Source organism: Chlamydotis macqueenii, chromosome 1 (genome assembly GCF_036417535.1).
Source record: "Chlamydotis macqueenii isolate bChlMac1 chromosome 1, bChlMac1.mat, whole genome shotgun sequence".
In the NCBI taxonomy this organism is placed as follows: domain Eukaryota; kingdom Metazoa; phylum Chordata; class Aves; order Otidiformes; family Otididae; genus Chlamydotis; species Chlamydotis macqueenii.
Window position 1 is genome coordinate 158431058 of NC_141556.1, and position 24107 is coordinate 158455164.

The following is a 24107-nucleotide window of genomic DNA, read 5'->3' on the forward strand; positions in this document are numbered from 1 at the left end:
TTTGTCCCTCCTCCCCCACGCAGGTTTAATTCACTAAACCAACACACTGTCTTCCAGCAAAGGCTACAGATACTGACCCTGCAATTACAAAAAACCACACAAGTAAAGAAAGGGTAGGACTGGGGCAATAGTTGCTCAAGATTAAAGCCATTACAAAACCCCAAGGACAGTATGCTGTCCTGTAGGTCACAGTAAACTGTCATAGAGTAGCGATTCAAAGAGACAGCACACTCCCACCCCAGGTCTCAATTCCTCCTGCCTCTTGCACCACAAGCAGCCATCAGTTTGGGAACTGTATCAGCTAAAAACAGCTAAAGGTGCAACAGGTGCTTAGAGGATTTTGAGAGACAGTCCCTAGAAGGGACAGTAGCAGTGGTGACAACTGTCAACAAATATACTGTCACCAGACATATAATGGAGCACCAGAGGGGAAAGTGTGCAGAAAAGGTATAGGCAGGACTGAACGAGGAAGGATGACTGAAGTGAGACGTGCAGAGATGCCTGTGCAAAAGAGTCACTGCAGGCAAGAACTGGAAGTCACAGAGATACTGCCATGGTAATGGTGATCAGATGACTGACGCAGGAGGTGGCTGCAATCTATAATAGCATGGGATACTGGAAGAAGGTGATAAAAAACAGGAATGGGTAGCCCAAAGAGACTGCGGAGTCTCCATCCTTGAAGATATTCCAAATCGAACTGGGCATGGCCCTAAGCAACCTGTTGCAGTTGATCCTGCCTTGAGAGAGGGTCTAGGTCTCCGAGATACCTTCCAAGCTCATCTACCCTATAGCTTTAAGAGAAAAATATCAGGAAGATTATTCTCTCTGGCCAGGTGAGGAGGGTTACAGGAACCAACAGTATCAAGAGCTTGGCACAATCCTTGTTGTTAAACAAAACAAGACCTTCTTAGATTGTCTGAGATAAAGGCATAGGGATCTTCTTACTGAATCTCACAGCATTTATTTCTTTAAGAGAAAGTAGAGCCTGGTCATATTAATCTTTCTTCTCTAATGCTGGTGCTGCTGTCTAGCCTTTTATTCCTACTTCTGTACTAAAGTATGCTGTTCCTTTAATTTTGCAGACAAAAGATAAATCCATTAGATCAGTGAAATAATTGTTTAAAAAAAAAACCTCCCATCCAAAGGTTCCCATCTCTGAAAGATAAGCTCATCCAGTTACCTTAGAAGGCCACCACAGGATGCAGCACCCGCTGGGAAGACACATCCGGGGGCAAGCAGGGACAAGAGCAAACTCCTGACACCAGCACCGGTATGGAAGCACCTGAGAAGCAGCTACAGTCTGGGGAGGGAGGATGGTAAAGTACTATGTCTGTGACGCTCCCTCATCAGCTGAGCAAGCACTAGTGTACACCTGGGATAACAACATTAGACAACACAGCCACAGCAAAAGATACCACTTCACAGAATTCTGTTAAGCACTACTCATCTCCTTCAGGATTTATTTGTAAAAGGATGCATGCAGTATTACTAATAGAAGATGTTCTTATTTACATCTTACCCAGAGTTCCTTGGAGAAAACTGTGGACTAATTACTCTGTAATGAAAGATAACTAGTTCTTAGAGCTGCCCACTGAGAGAAGTCCAATACACTGCATTTAAGCAAATGAAAAATTCATTGATTTTTTTTTCCCCCTTTGGAAAGCATTTTAAGAAAATTCTGAGTTTTTTCTGTATGTTCTAACAGTCAGTCTTTGGGACTTATATAGGTCTCCCTCCAACTTCTATTTACACTCAACTTACATGAAGTTTATGTTAGGAAAAGGCAGAGACCTGACTATGTTGTCCTCTTAATTGTGGATGTTCAAATAAAATTAGGGAAAAAGTCTCAGGTGCCTTTGTAGCAAAACTTAACAGAAAAATATTACTCTTAATTTTATTATTGTTAAGGAATGAGACTTTTATATACAAATTCAGATTTTCCACCAAGCCCTGTTCTTACTCTCATATATTCTTGCATGAATCAAACAAGCAGATTTGGCCCTTTGCCTTCAGTTTAAAAAATAAAAACAAAGAATTACATGTGATCATGAACATCATTAAGTATTACAAAAGTCTCAAACTATTTTAAAAGTATATGTATATTAAACTTCTTGGCTAGCATGAGGAAATAACAGTGGAACTGGGCATATTTAAATCTATTAAACAAAATGTGATGGAATAGTAGTATTACAACATTCATAATGCTACAGCTTTGGGATAACAACCTCTCACTATCTCAGTGTCATAAATAACACAAGTCAATAATATGTATCAATATGTAGAACTAGAGAACTATAATGAAGCAATCCATGAGATGCCCTTGTGGCCCTGCTCCCTATGAACCACAACCACTCTGAGCTTCAGATAATGTACTATGACAAAAATATCTACCAAATATTCCTAAATACCATCACCTCTGGATCTGAAAGATAAATTTAATCTAGTGGCTAAGGGTGGAACAGCTTTTTGGAACACACGCAATCAAGTTCCTCCCTCCCCCTCCCAACAGATGGGCCTGAGAGTTGGACAGTCTGGCTTCACTTGTGCTATAAAGTAATTAGACAAACAAATCTGGATCTTGCAAATAAGCACATGTCTGAAATTAAGCACACTTAAACAGCTGCAGGAGGAGAGCTTGAATTTCAAAATTTCAGCCTGTAGAGGAAATCAGCCTATTAGATGATGGGAATCTTTCTGAAAATTGACATTTCTTTCTTTTCAGAGGCCCCCACAGAAACGGCAAGGGGGAAAGAAACTTGGGTAAGCAGAGACTAGTCAACTATCTTTTTTTTTTTTTTTTTTTAAATGTAAACTGATGTCTTAGGAGTGCTTAAGATTGTAAATAAGACCAAAGAGACCACAGCACCCTGGAAAACTTTATTTTAGTATTTCAGCTAAGTTATATGGAAATAGAGAAATGCAACAGAAATTCTGGAAGTCCAATCTCTAATTTATCTGCTGGGCTAGAACTACTTGGAAATTCTTAACAAACTAGATTTTCACTTGTGAATTGGATGTTGAAAAGCATGTACATGGTGTTTCTCAAAGCTACAGGAAAAATATCCTTAAAGGCAGAATATACTCTGAGAGATGAGCAATGAAAAAGCAACAACGAGTATATACAAAAGGCTAAATTTAAAGAAAGTTAGCAGCACTTTATTTTCTAGGTCCTTTGGCTTTCAGTCTGGAAGAAAAGTATTCACCTTGGCAGAGAACATTTTGCTGGTGCTAGCACTAACTTATCTTCCTGGATTACTTTTAAGCTTGCTCTAGATGACTACATAAATGGTAGTGTCAGTATGCAGGAGATGGCAGGAACACATCATCAGGGCCAACATCTCCTTACAGTAGCAGGAAACCTTTAGCTTATGGAGACTGAAACTGCACCTTTGCACAAACATCTGCAGGACAGAAGTCCTATTCCTTGCTTCGTAGGAGCAACCCAGCTACCACTGCCAGCATGAGCTACAGCAGGACTTGAAACATTCATCTGGAGTTCCAGGAGGAGAAAAGGCTAGAACAGAAGAAAGGAATTTGCCAACACTAGCTCTGTTACACCCTCCTAAAAAGTAATTGGTCTCATCAATGAAATATCTAGAATGATTAACACTGCCTGTTAATCACTTATTAAAAGATCTTTTCCCAGTTCCCAAACAAGCATGTCTTTCATCAGGTGAAAGGTGGGAGGGACCTGCTACAAATCAAGAGATTTTGACAAGCTTCAAATTTATTGCTGAAAAACATTTCTGCATCAGCAGAATTCCTTCCTCAAGCTTCATGCTCAAGGCACTACCAGAATCTTCACCTGAAACTTGACATACAAAAAGTTGCAAATGGATGCAAAGTAAGCATGATATTCTGAACATAAAGGATTAGCTTGGCAAAGTTTTACCACAAATAAGAATCATCGCTTCTAGTGGGAAATACTTGGTTATTTCAAATATGATGCCACAATGCTCTCCCTACATTATCCTAATACAGGATTTCATTAACTGCTCAGAGACAAGTTAAATTTATTCCTTCTCCACGCCAAAATTGCAATCTGTGTACATTTTTAAACAAAAACACAATCTGAAGAGTGTATCTGTTAGCCTCTGTGTGCAATATTGACACTCATCATCTCTCCAACAATTTAGAAATTCAAAAACAAAAACCAAAATTAAATGAGAAGTGACAAGAGAGCTAGAGATATCAGCTATGCAAAAAAAAAAATGAACTAATCTGACAGAAGATACTCACAGAAAACAGCTTATGAATTAGAGCTTATGCTTAAGATAGGTTTTTTGGTTTTGTTTTTTTTTTTAAGAATGAACAAAGATCCTGGTCCCAAGATTTTCAATACAGGGAAGAAATGTCAAAATAAGGAACTCATTAACTCATGTCTGGAATAAATAATCTTTTTCACTCTGAATGTAAATACATTTCAAAAGAATTCAAAAATGTTATGCATAGAAAGGGGAAGTTCCACAAATACAGAAACCAGGACCAATACTGTCACTCTTTCCCAGCCAACTATGCCCTCTAATTTTAAAGACTACAGTTCAGACATCAGGTCCCTAATTCTGTAGGTTTTTATGAATTAATATCAAGAGCTTATCCTTTAAGAAAACAAAACAAAAGCTACATTAAGTAGTCTCTTAAGCTTATATTGCATCATAAATATTTAACTACTTAAAGTTAGAAAGTTCTTGCCCTTTGTTGTTCACATTTTAAACAAGGTTTCTGCTGAAAAAAATACTATAAATGAAGCGCACAAGATTCTTCCCATTGGAAGTTACTTGACAGGTAACTTAGAAAAGAGAAGAGACAAATGCCCATCTCTTTGAATACTGCTTTGACTGGCCACAAGGACTACTTGCACTTCTTCATTTTCAAAAGAATGGTGGGAGCGGAGATTTTTTTGTGGGTGTAGGGATCGAAGATTCCCCACTTAGAGCCCCAGGCTTTTCCTCTCCATTTATTTAAGTTTCCTCCTTTTTATCTTCTTTCAGATGCTAACAGAATTGGAAGGAAGGGAAAAAGGCATAAACTAACTTCTCATTAAGCATGTGCATATGACATCTAGCACAATGGAGATTTAGTGAGCATAATCAGGTTCTTTGGATTCTGCTCTAATAAAGGTAAAACCAACACACATTAGTGATACTGCAATATAATTATTACATTTACTCTACCCTGCAACATTATTACATTTACTACACTCTGCAACATCTACCATTAACACCTAGAAGTTTTTCTTCTTTCTTTTTTTTTTAAACAAAGAGTGTCATTTAAGTGTTGAACAGTCAAAAATGTGATTGATGTTACAATCTAGTTGTTTCTACCTTTGCTCTTTAAAGCAAATTTTTGTTCAGCTCCAGGACTGTTTTCATTGCTATTTATTCTTCAGTACTGCATTAGAAAACACGTATGGCAGTCTTCATGCAAAGAGCAAATCTCTTCATTGCAGATTTATGAATGGTTCATACAAGAGTTCTTGCTGTTTACAAAAGCAGAACTATGTTCACTTGATAGATCTCAAGTTCTTCTTAAAATGTATTATATTTCAATCAGTTCATATAAGCATCCATATTTTTATAGGCATTTTACACTTTTGCTGTCTTACGACGACACTCTCATTGGTCCATTTATCACACCTTTTAATGAACAAACTGAATACGCTGGTGAAAGGGCAGCTTCTGTTTTACTCACTCATACAAAGCTCCAGTTCCACAATAAACCTGGAACCCATAGTTTTAATACCTGAAGAAAAGCTAATTTGAGAATGCTTCATATATTAAATGTTTTTCTCTTGGTCTGAATACATATATGTTTTTTACATGTTATGATATCCCTTCGTAATCCATAGAGGAGTATATAGATCTCCACACATACTTTAATAGCCAGTTTAACATTTTAAAATGACGCAGAGAATTCAGAACCTTAACTACTATGCAGAAACAACACTGTTATCCAGCAAATACCAGCTGCCTTAGTAATGGAAAGTTACAGTATATAAACAGCTCAGACTTCTTTTTCTTTTTTTAAAATCACCATGATACATTTGAGTAGAGTTTCAAAACCCCCTGAAGATCACACTGTATCCTTATTTTAAGAAAGTGTCTCCATTGCTGGCTATTACTATGCAGATAATGTAGCTGAATGCTAAATCCCTTTACAGCTTGCAATTCAAAAAAGCAATGAGACATATCAACTGCTTGATGCCAACAGTATTTCCTTTCCTGCCCACCAAAGAAATCTCAGTTATTCTGCATTCTTTAAAAATAACTGCTCCGAAGTCTACCTCTCAAAGTCATCATCTGAGAGCTTCGTGACAATTTTAAGCCTCAGGTTCAGGTTTCTGTAGTTTGCAATCATGCAGCATAGCTGATCAATCTCAGTTTTGGTATAATCAACCTGAAGTTACTACATTAAAGTTATACCTCTATAGTTTTGACTGTAATCTTCAGAATATGGTCCAATGTGCATGTGAAACTTCAGGCTGCAAGACAGTAACAAAGGCCAAAGCTATCCAGCTATCTTCTCATTTATTGGAATACAAGATCAAAACATGTATCTTATAATCAAATAAGAGACTAAGCAAAAGTTAAACTCTTCAACAGTAACGTCAATTATTTCACTTCACTCATTTTAACATCGGCATTCAAGTATCACAGGAACACAGACTACAAAGTTCAATTTATCCATGCTGAAATCTAATAGTTATCTAGCTTTTTATATTGTCAAGTTCTACCTCCAGTTCAACTCCTCTACTTATACTAAAGTTATCCTTGAAGTAGCTTTTCTGTCCAAATATTTTAGGAAGGTTTATCATTCCTAGAATTGTAACTCCAATCGTAAGATTTTATCGCACTCTAGCAGAGCAAGATACAAACACGTTAAACTAGAAATTTCTTAAAAGGGAGTAACATTTTATCATTCAAAAAGGCTTTCACTACTCTTTAGATTCAGTTGCAATGACCACATTTTTACAGCATTGTGTATCAAGACTCAGCTGCCATTACATGACATTGAGAATACCTGGTACTACAAGTATTTCATTCATGGAGTCAAACATTCAGTAGGAAACCACTTCTGAAAGATAATGCAAACTTCACAGAAGTCATCTGGACTAGAATCTTAATATACAAACAAGAACTTTGGGGAGGGTGGAGGGGCTCATTGGCTGGGGATTATTTCGTAACTCTTCTGTTGCTCTTTACCTGGTTTTAAATTTTGGCCACAAATTTCCTAGTTTCCAGTTCTGTAGAACATCAACTGTGCAAACAGATTTGTTTATTTCTCACAAATAACACAGTAGTCAGAAACTGCAAAAACAAAATAAAATACAGAAAACAGACTCAAGGGGGAGAGGGGAAAATGACATTTCAGTTTAACTGCAAGAAGAATGTCTGATATTGAAGTCCTTATGAATAATACTTCTTCCACAGAAACATGGCAAAAATGCTAAACAATTCCAAGTGGTATAGACTTCCGTTCACATATGGACACACTGCAGATAGTTTATCCTTACTACATCAATTTTAGGCTATGAAGAAAAAATCAAATTGTAAATTCAAAGAAAAATAGTTCTGTATTTTTCTGGCACCTGGAGTTAAGACAATAGCCTGAAATATACTCATATGCAAAAATCTAACACCACCACTTTCATGGATACGATATCCGCACTCAACTCTTTAAGATGTCCCTTATGGATTTTTGGGGGGCTGTGAGGTATGCAGTGTGTCAGATTTTTATTTTTTAAACAAAAGCAAACGTTTTAGCATTATGTATCTGACATTAGAACAGATACTGTACTTAACATATTTGAGTTACATTCAAGAGGAAAAGCAGTCACAAAAGCAACAGGGAAGTCACCAGAAATAAGCAATGCAAAAACACTGTAGGAAATAAAACAGAAATGTGTTTTCAAGAGAATCTTTAGCTTCTTGCCATAGGAGATTTTTGAACCTCCCATCCCTTTTAATTGTGGAAGCTACTTAAGAAATTCTATGTCAGTCAGGACCAATACTGAGATACAACTATAGTAGTCCACTTTCAAAATTCTTAAAAACCCATTTAAGGATATCAGTAGGGGGTAAATTAAAGCTGTATGCATTAGGAAGCTAATAATTTGAAAAATGTACAGGGGCAATGAACCCTGAAGTTATCAAGCACTGAAATGACTAGAAAAGTGTTTTGTACAGTTGGAAGCAACTAAATATAAAAAAGTTGTTGTAAAAAATGTACAACTATAATCTACCACATAAACTAACATAATATTAATATCTGAAGTATAGCAAAATCTTGTAGATAAAACATTAATTTCTTATTATGCACATTTTTTGGTATAGTGGAGAAGCAGAGTTAGCCTATATGACAGCAGAATTCAGAGTGCCCTTTATTCATTCTCCATAAACACTGCTACTTGAATATCCTTGTTAAATTCTAAATATCATTGCACTCAAGTCTTCCACTCCAAGCATTTCTGGCACAGGAATTTCTCTAAGCAACTGTAAAAGGCTAGAACTTTCAGTGAACAAAATTAAGACAAAGAACAGTTATGATACTGTTTAAACTATTATTTAAGATGAGGTGAAAAACAGTTTCATACAGAAACTGGAATACTCAAATCAGCAACTCAAAGCAGAACAGAAGCCATGCAGTATCATATTAAGCATGATATATCGTAAATAATGCCTTTACCATTCTCATGGAAGTTACTTATATTTCAGTCCATAAGCCACTGAAAACCTAGATTTGCGAAATCTTCCAGGGAATTTTGGACAGTCTAGCTGTCAGGTACTATGAAAACTCACTACAACCAGAGTACACTCTACCCACTTGACACAGGATCCAAACAGGACTATCTGAAATCACTCCTTGCGGTTGGAAATAACTGAAAATAAGGACACTTCTCTTCTGAGCTTCCTCATGCCTTCTAGGTGAAAAAGCCAAGACATTCTTGAACATAGGAAGACAATAAAGGAGGAGAACATGCAAGAAAGTAGCAGGAGAGGATAAAAATCAGCAAAATGTTTTGAGAAGAAATGCATTAACCTGTATAAAATTTACAAATATGCTAGAAATGAACAAAGTTTTTCAGTTAAATTAAGTATATGTGTGCCCAATGCATGTCTTAAATATTGTCTAAAGCCAAACACTGAAGAGTGAAGACAAAAAAGTACTAAGTGTTTAGTATTTTGGTATACTTCCCTGAGTAAGGCAAGACAATCATGGAAACAACCAAGCAACTACGTAATGCAAAACTGTGTCAATGCCTACACACACACACACACAAGACCCAAATGAAAGCAATCTTCTTTAGAGTATTTCTATCTTTTGGGTAACCTGCTTTTCAAAAGTCTGATATTATTTTAGCATGGTGGCTTTAAATTTAATACCTTAAGATTAAGCACAGCTGGTCAGCATGATGCCTTGCCCAAAAATCTGGGCAAGGAACTTATTCTTTCTAAATTCCAGCCAGAGCAAATTAAGCTGAACTTCTCTGTGTAAGACAGGTGGAAGTACCACTCTGCAGCACACCTGCTGCCTGCCTTTGAAAAGCAAATTTACACGCTGGATTCCTGAGCAGCCCTTTTATCCTAAGTATTATGTTCTACATATAAAGACACACATATACTTTCAGCTTTTGTAAATGCAAAAGCTTACACAGTATCCGGGTAGTCCACTACAAAGACAATTGCCAAAGCGAGGTCACAGTTGTGCAATATGGCTGCTGTGGGAATTATTTATCTAGATTATTAAAACAGAATAGTGTTTTGACTGGAAGCACTTGTCACTTCTTCCCTATTTGAGCCATTCAGAATCAGAGTCTAACATTAAGACACAGGCTGCAAATATTTTGAGAGCTGCCATCGGAAGGAAAAAAAAAAAGTATTCTAAGTTCAAAGTGTAAAATGTTCTCCCCAGTCTTGCACAAGCTCCACTCAGGCATCTTCTTGACTGTTTTTCTGCTAGGTGATCTCTTCCCATGCTTAGCTGTGAGTATCTCCAGCTTTTTGAGAGCATAAAGAACATGCAAGTGTCCTAATCACATGGCAAAGTATTGATCTGACACAAGCTTATCCAGAAAAGAAAGTATAAATTTCCCCGCTGTTTTTTGTTATGAGCCAAAAAAGATGTTTTGGCTTATAATCAAAAAATGTCTTTCCAGGAACATCTATAGATACGTTACCACCTGTTAGCTCATAAACTATTAGTTCTTGTGTAGTCACAGTCTCGATCAACCAAGGTTTGAAATTACCATTTCAGGTTCCTTCTACATGCTAGCACAGTGCTAAAGGCATTGCTCTTCTCAGGCAACCCAAGTACCACCTCTTTTGCAAATTAACAATAGAAATTCCAAATTTGATCAAGGTAGTCACGAAAATATTTCTAGCGTGTGAAAAATATTCAAATTACTCTACTTTCTGCAAATGTTCTCATTTAAATATATGCACCTAATGTTCAGATAGGCTAATAAAAGGGTTCACAAGCTCTTACACAATGAACTGGCAGGTTTTATTCACAAGAATGTTCTGGAATATCTTTTGCTGGCTTTCCCCCATTCTAAATGTTTAATGCATTCCCCATCCCCAAACTGTATAATAAGTAGTCTGAATATAAACAGTGTTCACAATACTTTAGAGAGAGAGAGTGGGAAAGAGTAAGCACCAGTGCTCTTTTGCTGGAGTTCTGAAGAACACGTCAGTACGATCCTAACGGGCATCTGGAATGAAAATGCTTAGTTGTCTGTGTACATATGTAAATTTAGCAATACCTATCCTTTCGGACAGAAAATATATGCAGGACTCTCTACAAAGGAAAGTATAATTTCACAGTATAAGCTTCTGCATAGTGCTCTGTAAATAGTCAGAGTAGCTTGGAAAATAGCAGGAATATCACTCCATCAAGAATACATTTACTTAATCATATGGTTTTATTACTAAACTCAGCTCTTGCCACATGAAAGCATCAATTTTCCCCGAAAAGCTAGCAACCATTGTCTTGCATCTCAATTGCCAACCACAATGCTACTGCATCCCAACACACATATATTTGCCATTACAGCAGTGAACCACGCACATCTTCAAGCCAAGACAAGTCAGTATCAGATGAGGCAGAAGAAAGAAAGAAAGAGTGAGAGCAAATACTCAGAGATGCCTATCATCATAATCTGATAGCAGGAATCTGTACAGCCCCCAAGATAATTTGTTTCTAGGACTCATTGCACAAGTATTACTTTCCTGTGCCACCTCTGCATGAGTAAGTAACCCGGCTGGGATGTCTATCTAATGTACCACATTCTTATATTAAGAGAAGGTCTGCCAAGAGAGGAATTTTGAGGAGAATGACTGTAAAAGTAGTCACAAATAAAGAAGGGTTTGATGGTAAAACCTACCTGAAGTAACCTTTCTAGACATCATCATTGCATTTTCCTGCTGCTCCATGCATTACTAATCAGTGACCCACTGGAAACTTCAGCACCCATTGAAAAGCCTGGCAGGGTATTTGGCTTTCAATTCTTCTACTCAGTTTATTCCCAACACAAGTATATTCATCAGGCTTAGAAACAACTCTTCAACAAGGGCAGCCACCGAGCAATGAAATGTAAATTACTGACATGTGCTAAAACCTGGACTTGCCACTGCTAATGAGCACATTAAAGGAAAAAAAGCTCACTAGATATTACTGCAACCTTTTCACTTAACCCTGTGTGTACTAAAAGCCGTAATTTACTATCAACTAAAGAACCTATATCTAAACAGTGAGACACTGTTCAGCAGGTGAATGCTTCCGACACAATTCTGATGTAAAAATTACGAAGATGGACAAATGTGTGAAATGCCCAATCAGGAACATGTGCACACTGATAGTAGCCTTATTTTTAATCTAAGTTTCATGAAACTGACCAAGAGGTCAGTTAAAAATTAAGAAAAAAAAAAAATCATACACATTGCTAAGTTTATAAACTGTGTCAAATAGTAGGTCATCAAATAAAATGTGATTTTCTATCTTCCCAAGGTCAGCCAGTCAACCTGTAGCAACTTTTCCCTTCCTATTATGCTCACAGGGGGGTGCAGATCCTGAGAAAAATCTTCTCCAAACAGTAGTGGCCTGCACAGTCAGAGAAAACAGCATCTTTGCCTCAATAGCATCTGTGCAATAAAAGCCCTACCAAATACAGAGTCACTCCACATTTCAAAGCTTTTAATCACTCAGACTAGCAATGGTGCAAGAAGCAACTGCAAACTCTGGAGAAGTTGAAGAAGGGGGAGATACAATATTTGGTGAAAACTATTCCCCACACTCTCTTTGTATTTTGGGAGATGAAGGAAATGATTTAAAGATTATTTGGTTAACTAAGTTCTTGAAATGCTTCCATCATATACCATTTTTATAAGCACGTAAACAGACAGCACACAGAACTGATTTCAAGAACCTAAATCAGCCCAAGTTAAATACCTAAATCCCTCTCAGTAAGGTTTCTGGCAAATACTAATTCAGTTACAAACAGGTTAAAAGATTATCAACTTCAGTTGCTTATTTTTTCCTCTTGTGCCCTATACCCCACTCCCAAGCTACCATTCCTTTGAGTTTGCCTCCATTTTGAGTCAGGCAAAAACTCCTTGATTCTGCCAGAATCATCTGTATTAGCTTAAAGACTTTTATAGGGGAGTCGGGAGCAGGGGAGGAGGATATGTTTAAGCAAAGATAATTTAAACAGAACAGGGCTACAAAGTGACAGTCATTCCAGCACATCCAAGGAGGGCAGTAACCCCTCACGGGAACAGAGGGCAAGAAGCCACTGGGAGCAGTTATCTCTTGAGCCAGCTTGGTCACAGTCAGAACAGCAGTCTGACACAGGCTAGTAACTCAGTCTTCAGGAGCTGAACACATGGGTTGGCATTCAAGGAGCAAGTGAGAAGCAGATGCTACCTTCTACACAAAACCCATTGCCTAACTTTACAAAATCAATGTTAGTATGTGTTAATTCAAAACTTAATTGTTGAAGACAATCCAACTGCCAAGTATTTTAACTATTTTCCCCAAAAACACATGTGTAAAGACTCTAGCAGGAATTGTTCAGTCAAGCCAGTACTCTAAGTTATCAATGTTATTGATCACTATCGTTCAGACTGAAATAGAAATGAACAAAACATGCCATGCAAATAGACAAAGCTTATTTGTAAGCCAATCTTCAAATAAAATTAAAGATAAAATGAAAAGGCAAATGCATTCATAATAATGAGTAGGAAGTCTTAAAATTCCAGGGAATTATTTAAAAGATGTGCAAAATAAACCACTAAACCCAATTACATAGCTGCAAGTAATCTATTAAATTCTTACTCTTACCTGGGGGGTGGTCATTCCTGTTGCGCTGGCTCAAGGCTTTCATTGAGAAACCAGGTAAGTTACTAGCAAATAGTGCTTATGTTCGTATGTTCAGAGATTTTTGTTTCTTTGCGCATCTCTCCTATGAGAAGCTCAGAGAGCTGGGACTGGTCAGTCTGGAGAAGAGAATGTTTAGGGGGACCTCATCAATGTACAGAAATACCTGCAGGGAGGGTGCAAAGAAGAGGGCCAGTCAGGCTCTGCTCAGTGGTGCCCAGTGACAGGACCAGAGGCAATGGGCATAAACTGAAACACAGGAGGTTCCCTCTGAACATCAGAAAAATACATTTTTTTACTGTGACTTTTTTTACTGTGAGCATGACCACACACTGACACAGGTTGGCAAGGGAGGTTGTGAAGCGTTCATCCTTGGAGATACTCAAAAGCTATGTGGACACAGTCCTGGCAACCAGCTCTGGGTGGCCCTGCTTGAGCCGAAGGGCTGGACCGGATGACCTCCAGAGGTCCATTCCAACCTCAACCATTCTGCGACTCTGTGAAATAAAGACTGTATTTGATATCTAAAGCAGAAACCAGGTCCAACTGCATTATGCATTCTACAACCATACAGTAAAAATATGCAACCAGTCTGAAGATATTGTAACAACGTAGAAGATACTAACTGAATGACTAAGAAGTTATCAAGTTATATTAAACAGTTTAAATAGTGCAAAGCCTTATTCAACTCTGACATGCCTGTATATAGCTTGCCCTGTATCCTTTAGAGTTTCCACTGTTGCTATAACTGGTGGATCTATCCAACAGGAAAAAACAAAATTGAAGTTTTCCCGTGTTTCAATGCACTTTCAGTAACCAATCATATCCAGTATATTAACAGTGATCCCCTCAACATACAGGGGTAACTGGAACAGTTCTCAAAGACCCCCTCAAGAAAACAATGACTCCTGAGAGGGTAGATTACAACCCTCCTGCCCAGGCAGCTATTTTGAAGCAAGTGAATTATGTGGTGTACTGAACAAACAAGTACGTTAAGTCTTGTCTCTGTAGAAGCTATTCAGAATATTTAAACACTTTACATTAAAGCAGCAACATAATATATTGTACAGGCATTAGATGCCTATAGAAGAGTTTTAACCAAGACATATGATATAGAAGGAACCAAACAGCACCCTAAAATAAACCCTAAGTTTATAGAACTGCAAGATCAAGTTCTAATAATCCAACGTAATCCTAAATACTAACTTCAAGAACACATTTCCTGAAGTAAGATTACAGTCAAAATACACACTATGAAAAACAAAGGGCCCTCCAAAAAAAAATCTGCCCAGTCCAGGATAATAGGTAATCTTTAGAAGTATGTTAATCAAAAGCCTATCAGCTAACATCTTTTCCACAGCTAATGGAGAAATCACTCAAATTCCTTTGACAAGGTTGCCAGTCATGATCCTCCCTCCACAAAGTTCACTCCTGGTCTCAGTAGATCCATTTGGGGTCAAGTATAAGGAATCTGATCTAAAAGTGTCAGAAAGTAGGAAACTTTACTCTGAACACAGATCATCCATCACTATAAAATACATTCTTTCTTAAAATGCAGGCAGAAAACAGAAGCGATTATTAAGGAAGCATTGTTTCTGTTGAATTCCAAGCTGAAGTTTCAGCTGTCTTGCCACAAAAGTAAATTTAAACTGACAAAGCAACAGGAGTTCTTATTTCAAATACATAATCTCTTAACTGTTCAAGTCCAATTCAAGTCCATTGGTATCAACAGGACACTTAAAACTGATTTGTAAACAGAGGACACCACATTTGCGAGGTTACCAGATAGCTTATATCAATTATACTAGAATAGGACAAATTAACAAATCACCTTAGCTTAGAATGGACAGAGTTTGCCATAACCAGACAAGCTTGCCTGCATCATCACAAATCAATAGTAGAATAAAAAGGCAGAAAATGGAAGGAAAAAGTATTGCCTACATAAAAACATAATTACATAGCATTACACTTGCAAGCCTTCTGTTATTGCAATGAGGAAAAACTCAGGTATATGCAGCCGTTAATACAATTGCAGTTGAGGAAACAGAGCAAGAAGTTCCTCAAGGGGGCCTACACGAAAGACGGGGAGAGACTCTTCAGTAGGGCCTGTTGTGACAGGACTAGGGATAATGGTTTCAAAATAGAGGGAGGTAGATTTAGATTGGATATTAGGAAAATTTTTTTTACAATGAGGATGATAGAACACTGGATCTGATTGCCTAGAGAGGTGGTGGATGCCCCATCCCTGGAAATATTCCAGGCCAGGTTGGATGGGGCTCTGAGCAACCTGATCTGGTTGGAGATGTTCCAGTTTCTTGCAGGGGGGTTGGACTGGATGACCTTTGAAGGTCCCTTCCAACCCTAACCATTCTATGATTCTATTCTCACAACCAGACGTGGCAGCAGTGGAAGAAAGAGGACAGAACAAAGTATTTCAGAAGCAAGGTGAAGGATTCCTCTAAGCCTGGAAATAAGTGCTATTGCAGTCACACTACATGTCAAGAAATAATGAATTTTTACAAATCAGGATTCCACAAATCCATTCATCTGCAGAACCACACACCCTAATAAGCGTGCCAAAGTGCTGCTGTTGAAAAGCATCTCATGGGAAATATTAAATGACTTATGATAGTTCAGATAGGCAAAAATCACTAATGTATTTTTTTAATCACATGCACAGCATTAAATCATTCCAGAAGTCATGCAAGCCCACAGTTCATCCACTGAGAGTCTCAAGTTGCCAGACATTACTATTTAAATCAAGAGGTTTTGCATTTGTGTTTTTTCCTAAGAACAGTCACACACGTTAAAGCTTTCAGCCTAAGCCACTTGTAGATTTAAAAAATACAAGTTAAAAATAATGGCTTACTCCAAGTGAAAAACAAATACAAATAGGTCAAGACTGTCATGTTAGAGGAAGTTGTCTAATCAGGACATCAGGGGGAAAAAAGAAAAACCACCACTAGATTACAGAGTTTACACAAAAGATTCAAAAGGAAGGATAGCATTTTTGTCACAGATCACACAAATCTTTGGCAAAATACCACCCTACATCTTTAAAAACATGCGTATAGGTTATGCACAAGTATATCCACAAGTCTTGTGGATATGCACCCTGAGACTTGAGGGGGTTTGGGGTGGAGGGGGCTGCGGGGAGGTGTTAGGGGTTTTTTTGTTTTGTTTGGCGTTTTTTTTTGTTATTTTTTTTTAGTTTAGACGTAAGCCTGCATTTGAAAAAAGTACTCTAGCTATATACAGCAGTTGCTGAAGATAAAGATTTGGAAGTTGCAACAGAGTAGAACTGCCATCAATTTGTTCTGTAGTATAGGCAATCTTTAAAAGGACTCTGATGACACAACCTAAGCCATCATATGCTTTTAGCGAAGCTCTATGAAGCTTTTGACAGTAAAGGAGTAACATAGCCTTCTTACTTTCACACTAGGAAGTATCTAATCAGATAGTTCAGATAACTTAATTTCATTTTTCTAGCTGACATCCATTAGCAGAGGCCTAACAATGTCTGATAAATACTGTCCATGATTTAATACGTGCACTATTCAAACTTCCCATGGATTTCATACAACGTGATACCACAGATTATTTAGATTTTTTTTTTTCCTATTAAAAAAGTTTACTTGGGATTAAATGCAAGACTACAAGTAACATTCAGAAGCATTCTGCCTCAGAACAGTAAGTAGTCACCCATCAATGCTACAGGCTCATAGGCAGAGCTTTTCTGGGGGTCAAACTGGGGACCCATTCACCTAGACAAGTACATTGCCCAGCCTTTATCACCCAGTAGGGGCATAGTCTCCAGTCTCCACCAGACAAAGCACCTTAAGCCACTACAGCGTGCTTTGGTAGGCAATGACACACTATGCACTGCAGGACAAAGTAAGAAACCCACACTAAATAGTTCTGCTTGCCCCACTCCTCGAAGGATATAATCTCTGCCGTAAGCACCTTCTTGACACCAATCTTCCAAAGCTGTGGTCTTTTTAACCACCACTTTACAATTTGGAAAGCGCAAATGCTAACTACTCACATGAATGGCCAGGTAGGAAGTCAGCGCACATAGGAACAGCACGAGAATCATACCAAATGCTTCTCATGATTCAAAGGACATTAAATTTTTGACAAATACAAATAAAGTCATGCACAACAACTGTAAGGAAACGCTGCTGTCATTAAAAGTTTACATTTTAAAAGGTGACAATCCCATAATTAGCTATGCACAGGGCTACAGATCCACCTGCACAAAGTTCTTCACAGGTCAGATGTGACCCCTTACAGAAGATTACATATGTTGTTTTTTTGTTTTACCTTTTCCATCTCAAACTTAACAGCCATTTACAAACACATGATCAACCATTTCCATATACATGGTTTGCCCATTTATTTCAGATAATACATTGTTGGGTTTTTTTAATTCCACCAAGAATGTTAATCTAGCTTCAAAGGTAAAGAGAAACAGCGCAGGCTGCTTTGTTCTCCCCTTAGTCATGCCAAACAGGAGTTGCTAAAAGGGCACAAAAGATGTATTAAAACAGGTTCCACTAGAAACTCCAAATAGGTCCATATCTTATTTCAAAATTGAATCCTTTTGTTCCACCATGTTTACGGCTTCTATGGCAAAAATGGGATTTTTGACAGAGGGTAGCGGCTGGCTTATTTTGTGTCAAGAAGCAGAGTGTCGGGATAGTATTGTCAAGGTTGCATTTGTAACCTTCATTCTTATCATTTCAAGATTATTTTATGCACAAATTCCATAGGGTTCTTGGGGAAAATATACCACAAGGCACTGCCTATGAAAGTAGGAAGTCTATCATATACAGGTGTTCAAGAAACTAAAATACACTGAAGATGTAAATCCTGAAAACTTGTCTTTTTTATATTGGACTTTACAAGGATCATTTAATTTTTTTTTTTTTTAAACAGTAGCTTTCCAAGGGACTTTTGTGGCAGAGGGGGAAGGACAAGTTCATTTATGCTCTTTTAATTAAAAAGGGGGAAACAGATCCCATTACGAGCAATTGGAGCACCAAGTCACCATGCACCAAGATGTAAGCTTTTAACCATTATCAGAAAGCAAGAACGTACATAGCCTCAACTACAGGAATATGACTCCTACTTGCTGCTAAGATCAGATAGACCCCAAGAAGTAGCTCTGATTCTGGAATAATGACTGTGCAACTCAGTCACATGCTTGCTTTCTCTCACTCTTTTCTCCCCCATTCCTTTCTTCACTCAGGTAAAGAAGGGAGGAAATGAAAGTGTCACTGGGATCATGGGCCAATCCCTAATTATTTGACAAGTGAAGAGACTTGACTTAGCACTCCAATCCCCCACCACAGCAGTTGTCCTGGAGGTTTGCAAGCAAGAAAAGAAATATGGCAATTTCAGAAAAGTGTATCTTTCAATGACAGGCCAACCAAACAGCTCATCTTAGTCTCAGGGCTTTCTCCTTGCCAAATTTCAAAGGCAAGAGGTGCAGACAATAGAGGTGATAGAGCTTCTCAGAAAGGTCTGCATTAATTCTATATAGAGAAACATTAAGCAAGCTAACACAAACACAGAGCTCACTAACAAATTCTTCTAAAGCATGAAGGAACAAATTGTTCTTGCAGCTCTGCACAGCATCTGGCAAAAGATACCAGCATTCTTTTCTTTTAATGTGGCAGCAGATTTCAACTGTCCCTTTGGATTTCTGTCAGTACTGAATATTATGCAATTATTCTTTGAAGGAAGTAAACTCCTTACGTGCAAATATATTTACATAAACTACAAGTAATAAGTTATGCACTGAATTTTACAACTTAACGTACAGACATTTTTTATAAAGCACTGCAAGAGTTCCAAGTTGGATAGTTCAAGTTTCTGAATTAAAATTAGAATGCAAACCAAGATTCAAAGGAACTACACTCACTCGCACAAATCGATGTTTTGTTATTCTACAAAACAACTACCAGCACTATCTTAAGAGTTTTGAAAAAGATTTAATATTAAAATATTAATCTTTAAAAAACTGACCTTAGAGTTTACAAAGTCTTTTACAGACTCGCTTAATATAAATGCTATTGACTCCTTTTCTGTCAGCCATCAAAAGCAACCAGCATAGATACACTTCATGTGTATCAAAGAGGTGACTGAACACACCAACTTTTTTATTGGATCATAATGAACAATATGCCAGATATTCACCTATTGGTTTTTTGGGGTTTTTTTTTTGAAATTTTGTTTTGGAAACACTGGATCATTTACCTGTGCTCTCCCCCATTCTAAAAAATAACAAAATTAAGTTTGTAAAGAAGAAAAAAAATAAAGACTAGTGATTTTCAATACTCTAAATGTATCCATCAAATTCTTCACAAGGACTGTCTATAGCTGTGTGCTATTCCATGAATCATTTAGGCAATAATGAACAAAAAGACATGCTTTTGTTCAAATCACGCACAGTGGGATTACATGGGAACTGACCCTCCATGTGTTAATTGAAGACAAAGCTTAGCTTTGAGCTCATCACCGCTCTTTTACAGACAGATGAGCAAGTTTAGAAAGCTTAGTGCATTTCTCAGTTTCCGAATCTAGGTAGTTTGTTTTAAAAGTACAGAGGCACACCAGGAAATAAGCCCAGGTTTTAAAAGTTTCATCGCTACTTTTAGCACAAAACAATAAAATAACGTATGTGCAAAGAAAGGGACAGGGAGAAAGAAAACAGAACAAGAACACATCTTTGGCAACTTCACGACAGTTTTTTTTAAACATTTGTTATGGGCTTTAATAAAGAAAAGAAACAACAGGCAAGTTTTCCTCCTAAATATATTACTCAGTGTCTTGCAAAAATATAAGCAGCCCTCAGTGATAAAACAACAGATCATTTCACCAAGTCTCACTAGTGGTTTGATATCCTAGAGCCACTGACATGAAGGGAAGCATGATTACGTCTTAATTGAAACTTTAAATAGTGCACTTCAGAAAACAAAGCAGAACTACCTTGTTTTACTGTATTTTTAGATAACAGAACACATTGGGTTTCTGAAACATAATTAAAAGCTATTTTGAGACTGTAGCACCAACCCAAACTTGAACATGTTTCTAGCCACCACGTTATTTCAGGAATTCACTGTTCCAAGGATCTGAATAAAAAGATGAGAAATAGGAAGGGAGAAGGGATCTACGGGAATGTTTGTACTTCCTCCCATTTTTGCTTAATCCTTCCAAAAAAGTGTTCCAGATTGTCATGTCACCAATATTGTAATTTAAATCACCACATAATAACTAGATAACTAGGAAATGTGCCAGTTTAGAGTAATAACTAGCAAATTTCAAACTTTGGCAGCAAAACATCCAGCAAAATCGCATGAGCAAGCACTTCTGTTTCATTAAATTTTTATTTTTACAAAACAGGAACTGCCAACTAAAGTCAGTTATCCCACTCGTCCAATCCAGTGGGAACACAGTTTGTTATAAATTAATCTAGGAATCTTCCATCTAAAAAGAGGCTCTGGTACATGAAGCAGAACAGTGATAGAAAGCTACTAGACTGCATGAAAAGAACATGTAAGAGATTACCCTTGATCTGGTAAATCCTGGCAAACTCAAAGTGTTTAGAATTCCTTTCAACTTTAATATCACCGCCACTCAGCAACCAGCAGGATGCATTCAGCACCACACAGAACCTGCACTTTTTTTTATTTAGGGGCTTTAAAGAAAAAAAAAAAACCAAAAAAAAAAAACAAAAAACAAAACTATAGCAGCTGAGAAGTATAAAAACTTGAGATTTCATTCTCAAATAATCTCCTTGATGAGCAAACATCTTACTCTCTAACACCAAATAACCAACTAAATAGTAAAGGTCTATACTGCAATTAGAACTCAGGCCAAAAGGGACACAGTCAAGGAAGAGACATGGAAACAAGAGCTGCTCCGTAAATGCTAAGAATAAAAGAGCTATCGTTTTATGGAATCATCTGTGGTTTTACCCTGAATCAAAAAGGTGCAAGTAACTCTCAAAAGAGGCAACAAATTTATCTTACTGCCTGTAGAATAAGATGTTGTTTCAGGTATACAGTTTGTTTACTCTGACAAAGTTGGTAGCTGCAACAGCTTTTTAATGGATGTAATATGTGCTTGTCCTTATTCTCAGTGAAAGCAATAGACCATAACACATGATCTGCAGTGACTACACATACAACACCCACTCTCAGGACTTGGCTCAAACATTGTGTGTGTAACTTTCTCCTACCACTGCTCAAATTTATAAGCAGTTGCATGAAAGAATGGAAAGAAATGAAAATAATTAAATCAGTTTAAAGGCCATATATCAGTTTCTGTGATACACAAAAACCCCACTGAAGTAAAGGGGTTGCGAATAATAGTTCTTATAAATTCAGAAATGAAGCGAAAATATCACCCTCTTGATTCTGGTCCTTTCAGAGAATGTAGCTCGATGATACATGACCTCCAGCAGAGAAGCCAGTTTTTAAAGAGCTTTATATGCCCATCCTGAAAGTGCAGTTCAGCACCTTCTCAGGGCTGCAGATACAGCTGTTCACCAGCTGTGCTATGAATCGCCAAAATGATCACTTAAATACAGGTACTTTTAACCTAGATCATTTCAGTGACCCGGTTTTACAGAGCAGCCTCATAAACAGTACAGGCACAAGTGAAAATGCCAAAAGGTTCTTACATCCTTGGCAAAGTTCTTACAAAAAGGCACCTCCCCTTTTCCCAAAATAAATCACAGGCTGCAATGACACCCTCAAAACACAAGAAATCCACATGCCCAGAAAGCATACTGAAGTCTCCTGTCTTAAAGTATCTTTTAGATCTGCCTTGAATTGGTATCTTGATTCCTCTGATATCTTGGAATGAATATATGCCACCTAGTGCATCATTCACAGACAAGCAAACAAAAATAACTTACCAATCGTTTAGCAAATTCTTTATTTTCTGAAAGAAATCCATATCCTGGGTGTACCTTGGGAAAGAAAAAAAAATTCCAAGCTGATTGACTTCCAAAGCCAGACACCAAATTTGCTAGCACCTGTTCAGACACTGAGGAAGATAAAATAGACCACTAAGCATTTAAATTATTTGAATACCTTAAGAAACTGTATTAACCCACTGATTTATCTGTCCTCAGTCAAGCTGTCAAGACACACTGGTTGAACTGTCATTTCTGAAATAAACATTCCTTACTTGACTAGGGAGAAAGGTGCTGTTTGCAGAGCAAGGGACACACTCCCTTTGGTGGTTTTGCTTCTGCTCTTTTTAACTCCTTTTTGCCACATTTATCTCATTGCAGACTTCCACATATATGCTCATCCACACTCTTCTCAGTAACCACTATGAAGTACTCCTCACCCCAAAATACTTGTAGCACTTAAGGTCCATATCATAAGCCTCCTATCTCTAGCGACCCTTGCTGGAGAATATCGTTTACTGTCTCATGCCAAGTCGTGCATCCTTACGTGCCTAGTTTGCTATTCACACCCCAATATACACCTGGCGTAATTACTTGGGAGGAGTGTGGGAAAGAGTTTTCCCTTTACTTTTTGCAATTCACTTAAGATTCTTGATCCAATATACTCTGATAGACAAAGTATAAGCCATTTTATTTCCTCTTTCGAAGAGCCTGAACAACTGGGTTCTATATTCAGATACTCAGAGGGAAATACACAGTTTTTTCTTTAGAGGAAAGTTTTTGGCCCCTGAAAGCACTATTATCAAAACATCTTATTTTAAAGAAATTACAATGCTGATCCAAACTGTTCCAATGTAATTAGTGTTGCTCATATACAACCCTAAAATTTTATTTTAATAAATGCTCTGTGTACAGTAGCTGTGTAGCTCTGAATAATACATTTATTTCACTGACAGAACAAAGAACATTAGGCACGTGAACATGACTACACATTAGTTTTTCCAACCAATTCCTGTTAAGCTCTGAATCTCTGGCCAGTTTGGAGGGAGAAAGGCAGAACAGCCCATATTAACACATATAAGCTAATGTGCATTTTGTAAACCTTCTGAAACAAAGATAATTATGGGATGCACCAACCTGCTTAAAACATCTTACTTACCTTCCTGCAAATAACATTTATAATTTAGAAAGTGATTCAAACTAAGTTTAAGCAAAAGCCTTTTTGGACACACTTTGTAAAACGTTCAAGAAAGCTATTATGGCATATAAAGGGTTAGTGCTCAAAACTAATTGGGATTTTTTTTTCCCCCAGCAAATTTGGAAATGAACTGAAGCTGCTCCCTGGTGTGAAAGCTGAATCCAGCAGCCACCTGCAGGATCAGCGACCAGTGCTGCCAGATGCTACAAAGCCTTTGATTTCCAGTAGCGATTTCGGACACATTTAACTCATGTGACATGAACTAACTGGAATAGCATATTCAATCACTTCCCCCCCTACACCTTTAAAAAAAAAAAAAAAAAAAAACCCACACAAACTCTGGCTTTTCTGCTTTCCATATATGAAACAGCTGCAGCAGATAGACTCATTCAGACTCACAGCTTGGGCCCTGGTTTTCTTAATGACTTCCATGATGGCATCCATGTTGAGGTAGCTTTTGCTGGTGGGAGCTGGGCCAACACAGACAGCTTCGTCCGCCATTTTCACATGAACCTGAAGAGGCAATATTCTGCATTAACAGATGCTCCCAGCAAAAATAATTACCATCATCCTGAAACATGCACACAAATCTGATTGTTTCAAAGATAA

At 37.6% G+C, this 24107-nt stretch overlaps 1 protein-coding gene across 2 annotated transcripts in view; it reads right to left on the reverse strand.

Annotated features, from left to right (window-relative positions):
- PCCA (propionyl-CoA carboxylase subunit alpha) overlaps positions 1 to 24107 on the reverse strand; it is a 284142-nt gene that overhangs the window by 215098 nt on the left and 44937 nt on the right. For both annotated transcript variants that reach the window (XM_086770975.1, XM_086770983.1), the window contains 2 exons: positions 23898 to 24011; positions 22301 to 22354 (listed from right to left, as the gene is read on the reverse strand). In XM_086770975.1, the coding sequence (XP_086627101.1) occupies positions 22301 to 22354; positions 23898 to 24011 (168 nt within the window). The remainder of the gene's footprint in view (positions 1 to 22300; positions 22355 to 23897; positions 24012 to 24107) is intronic.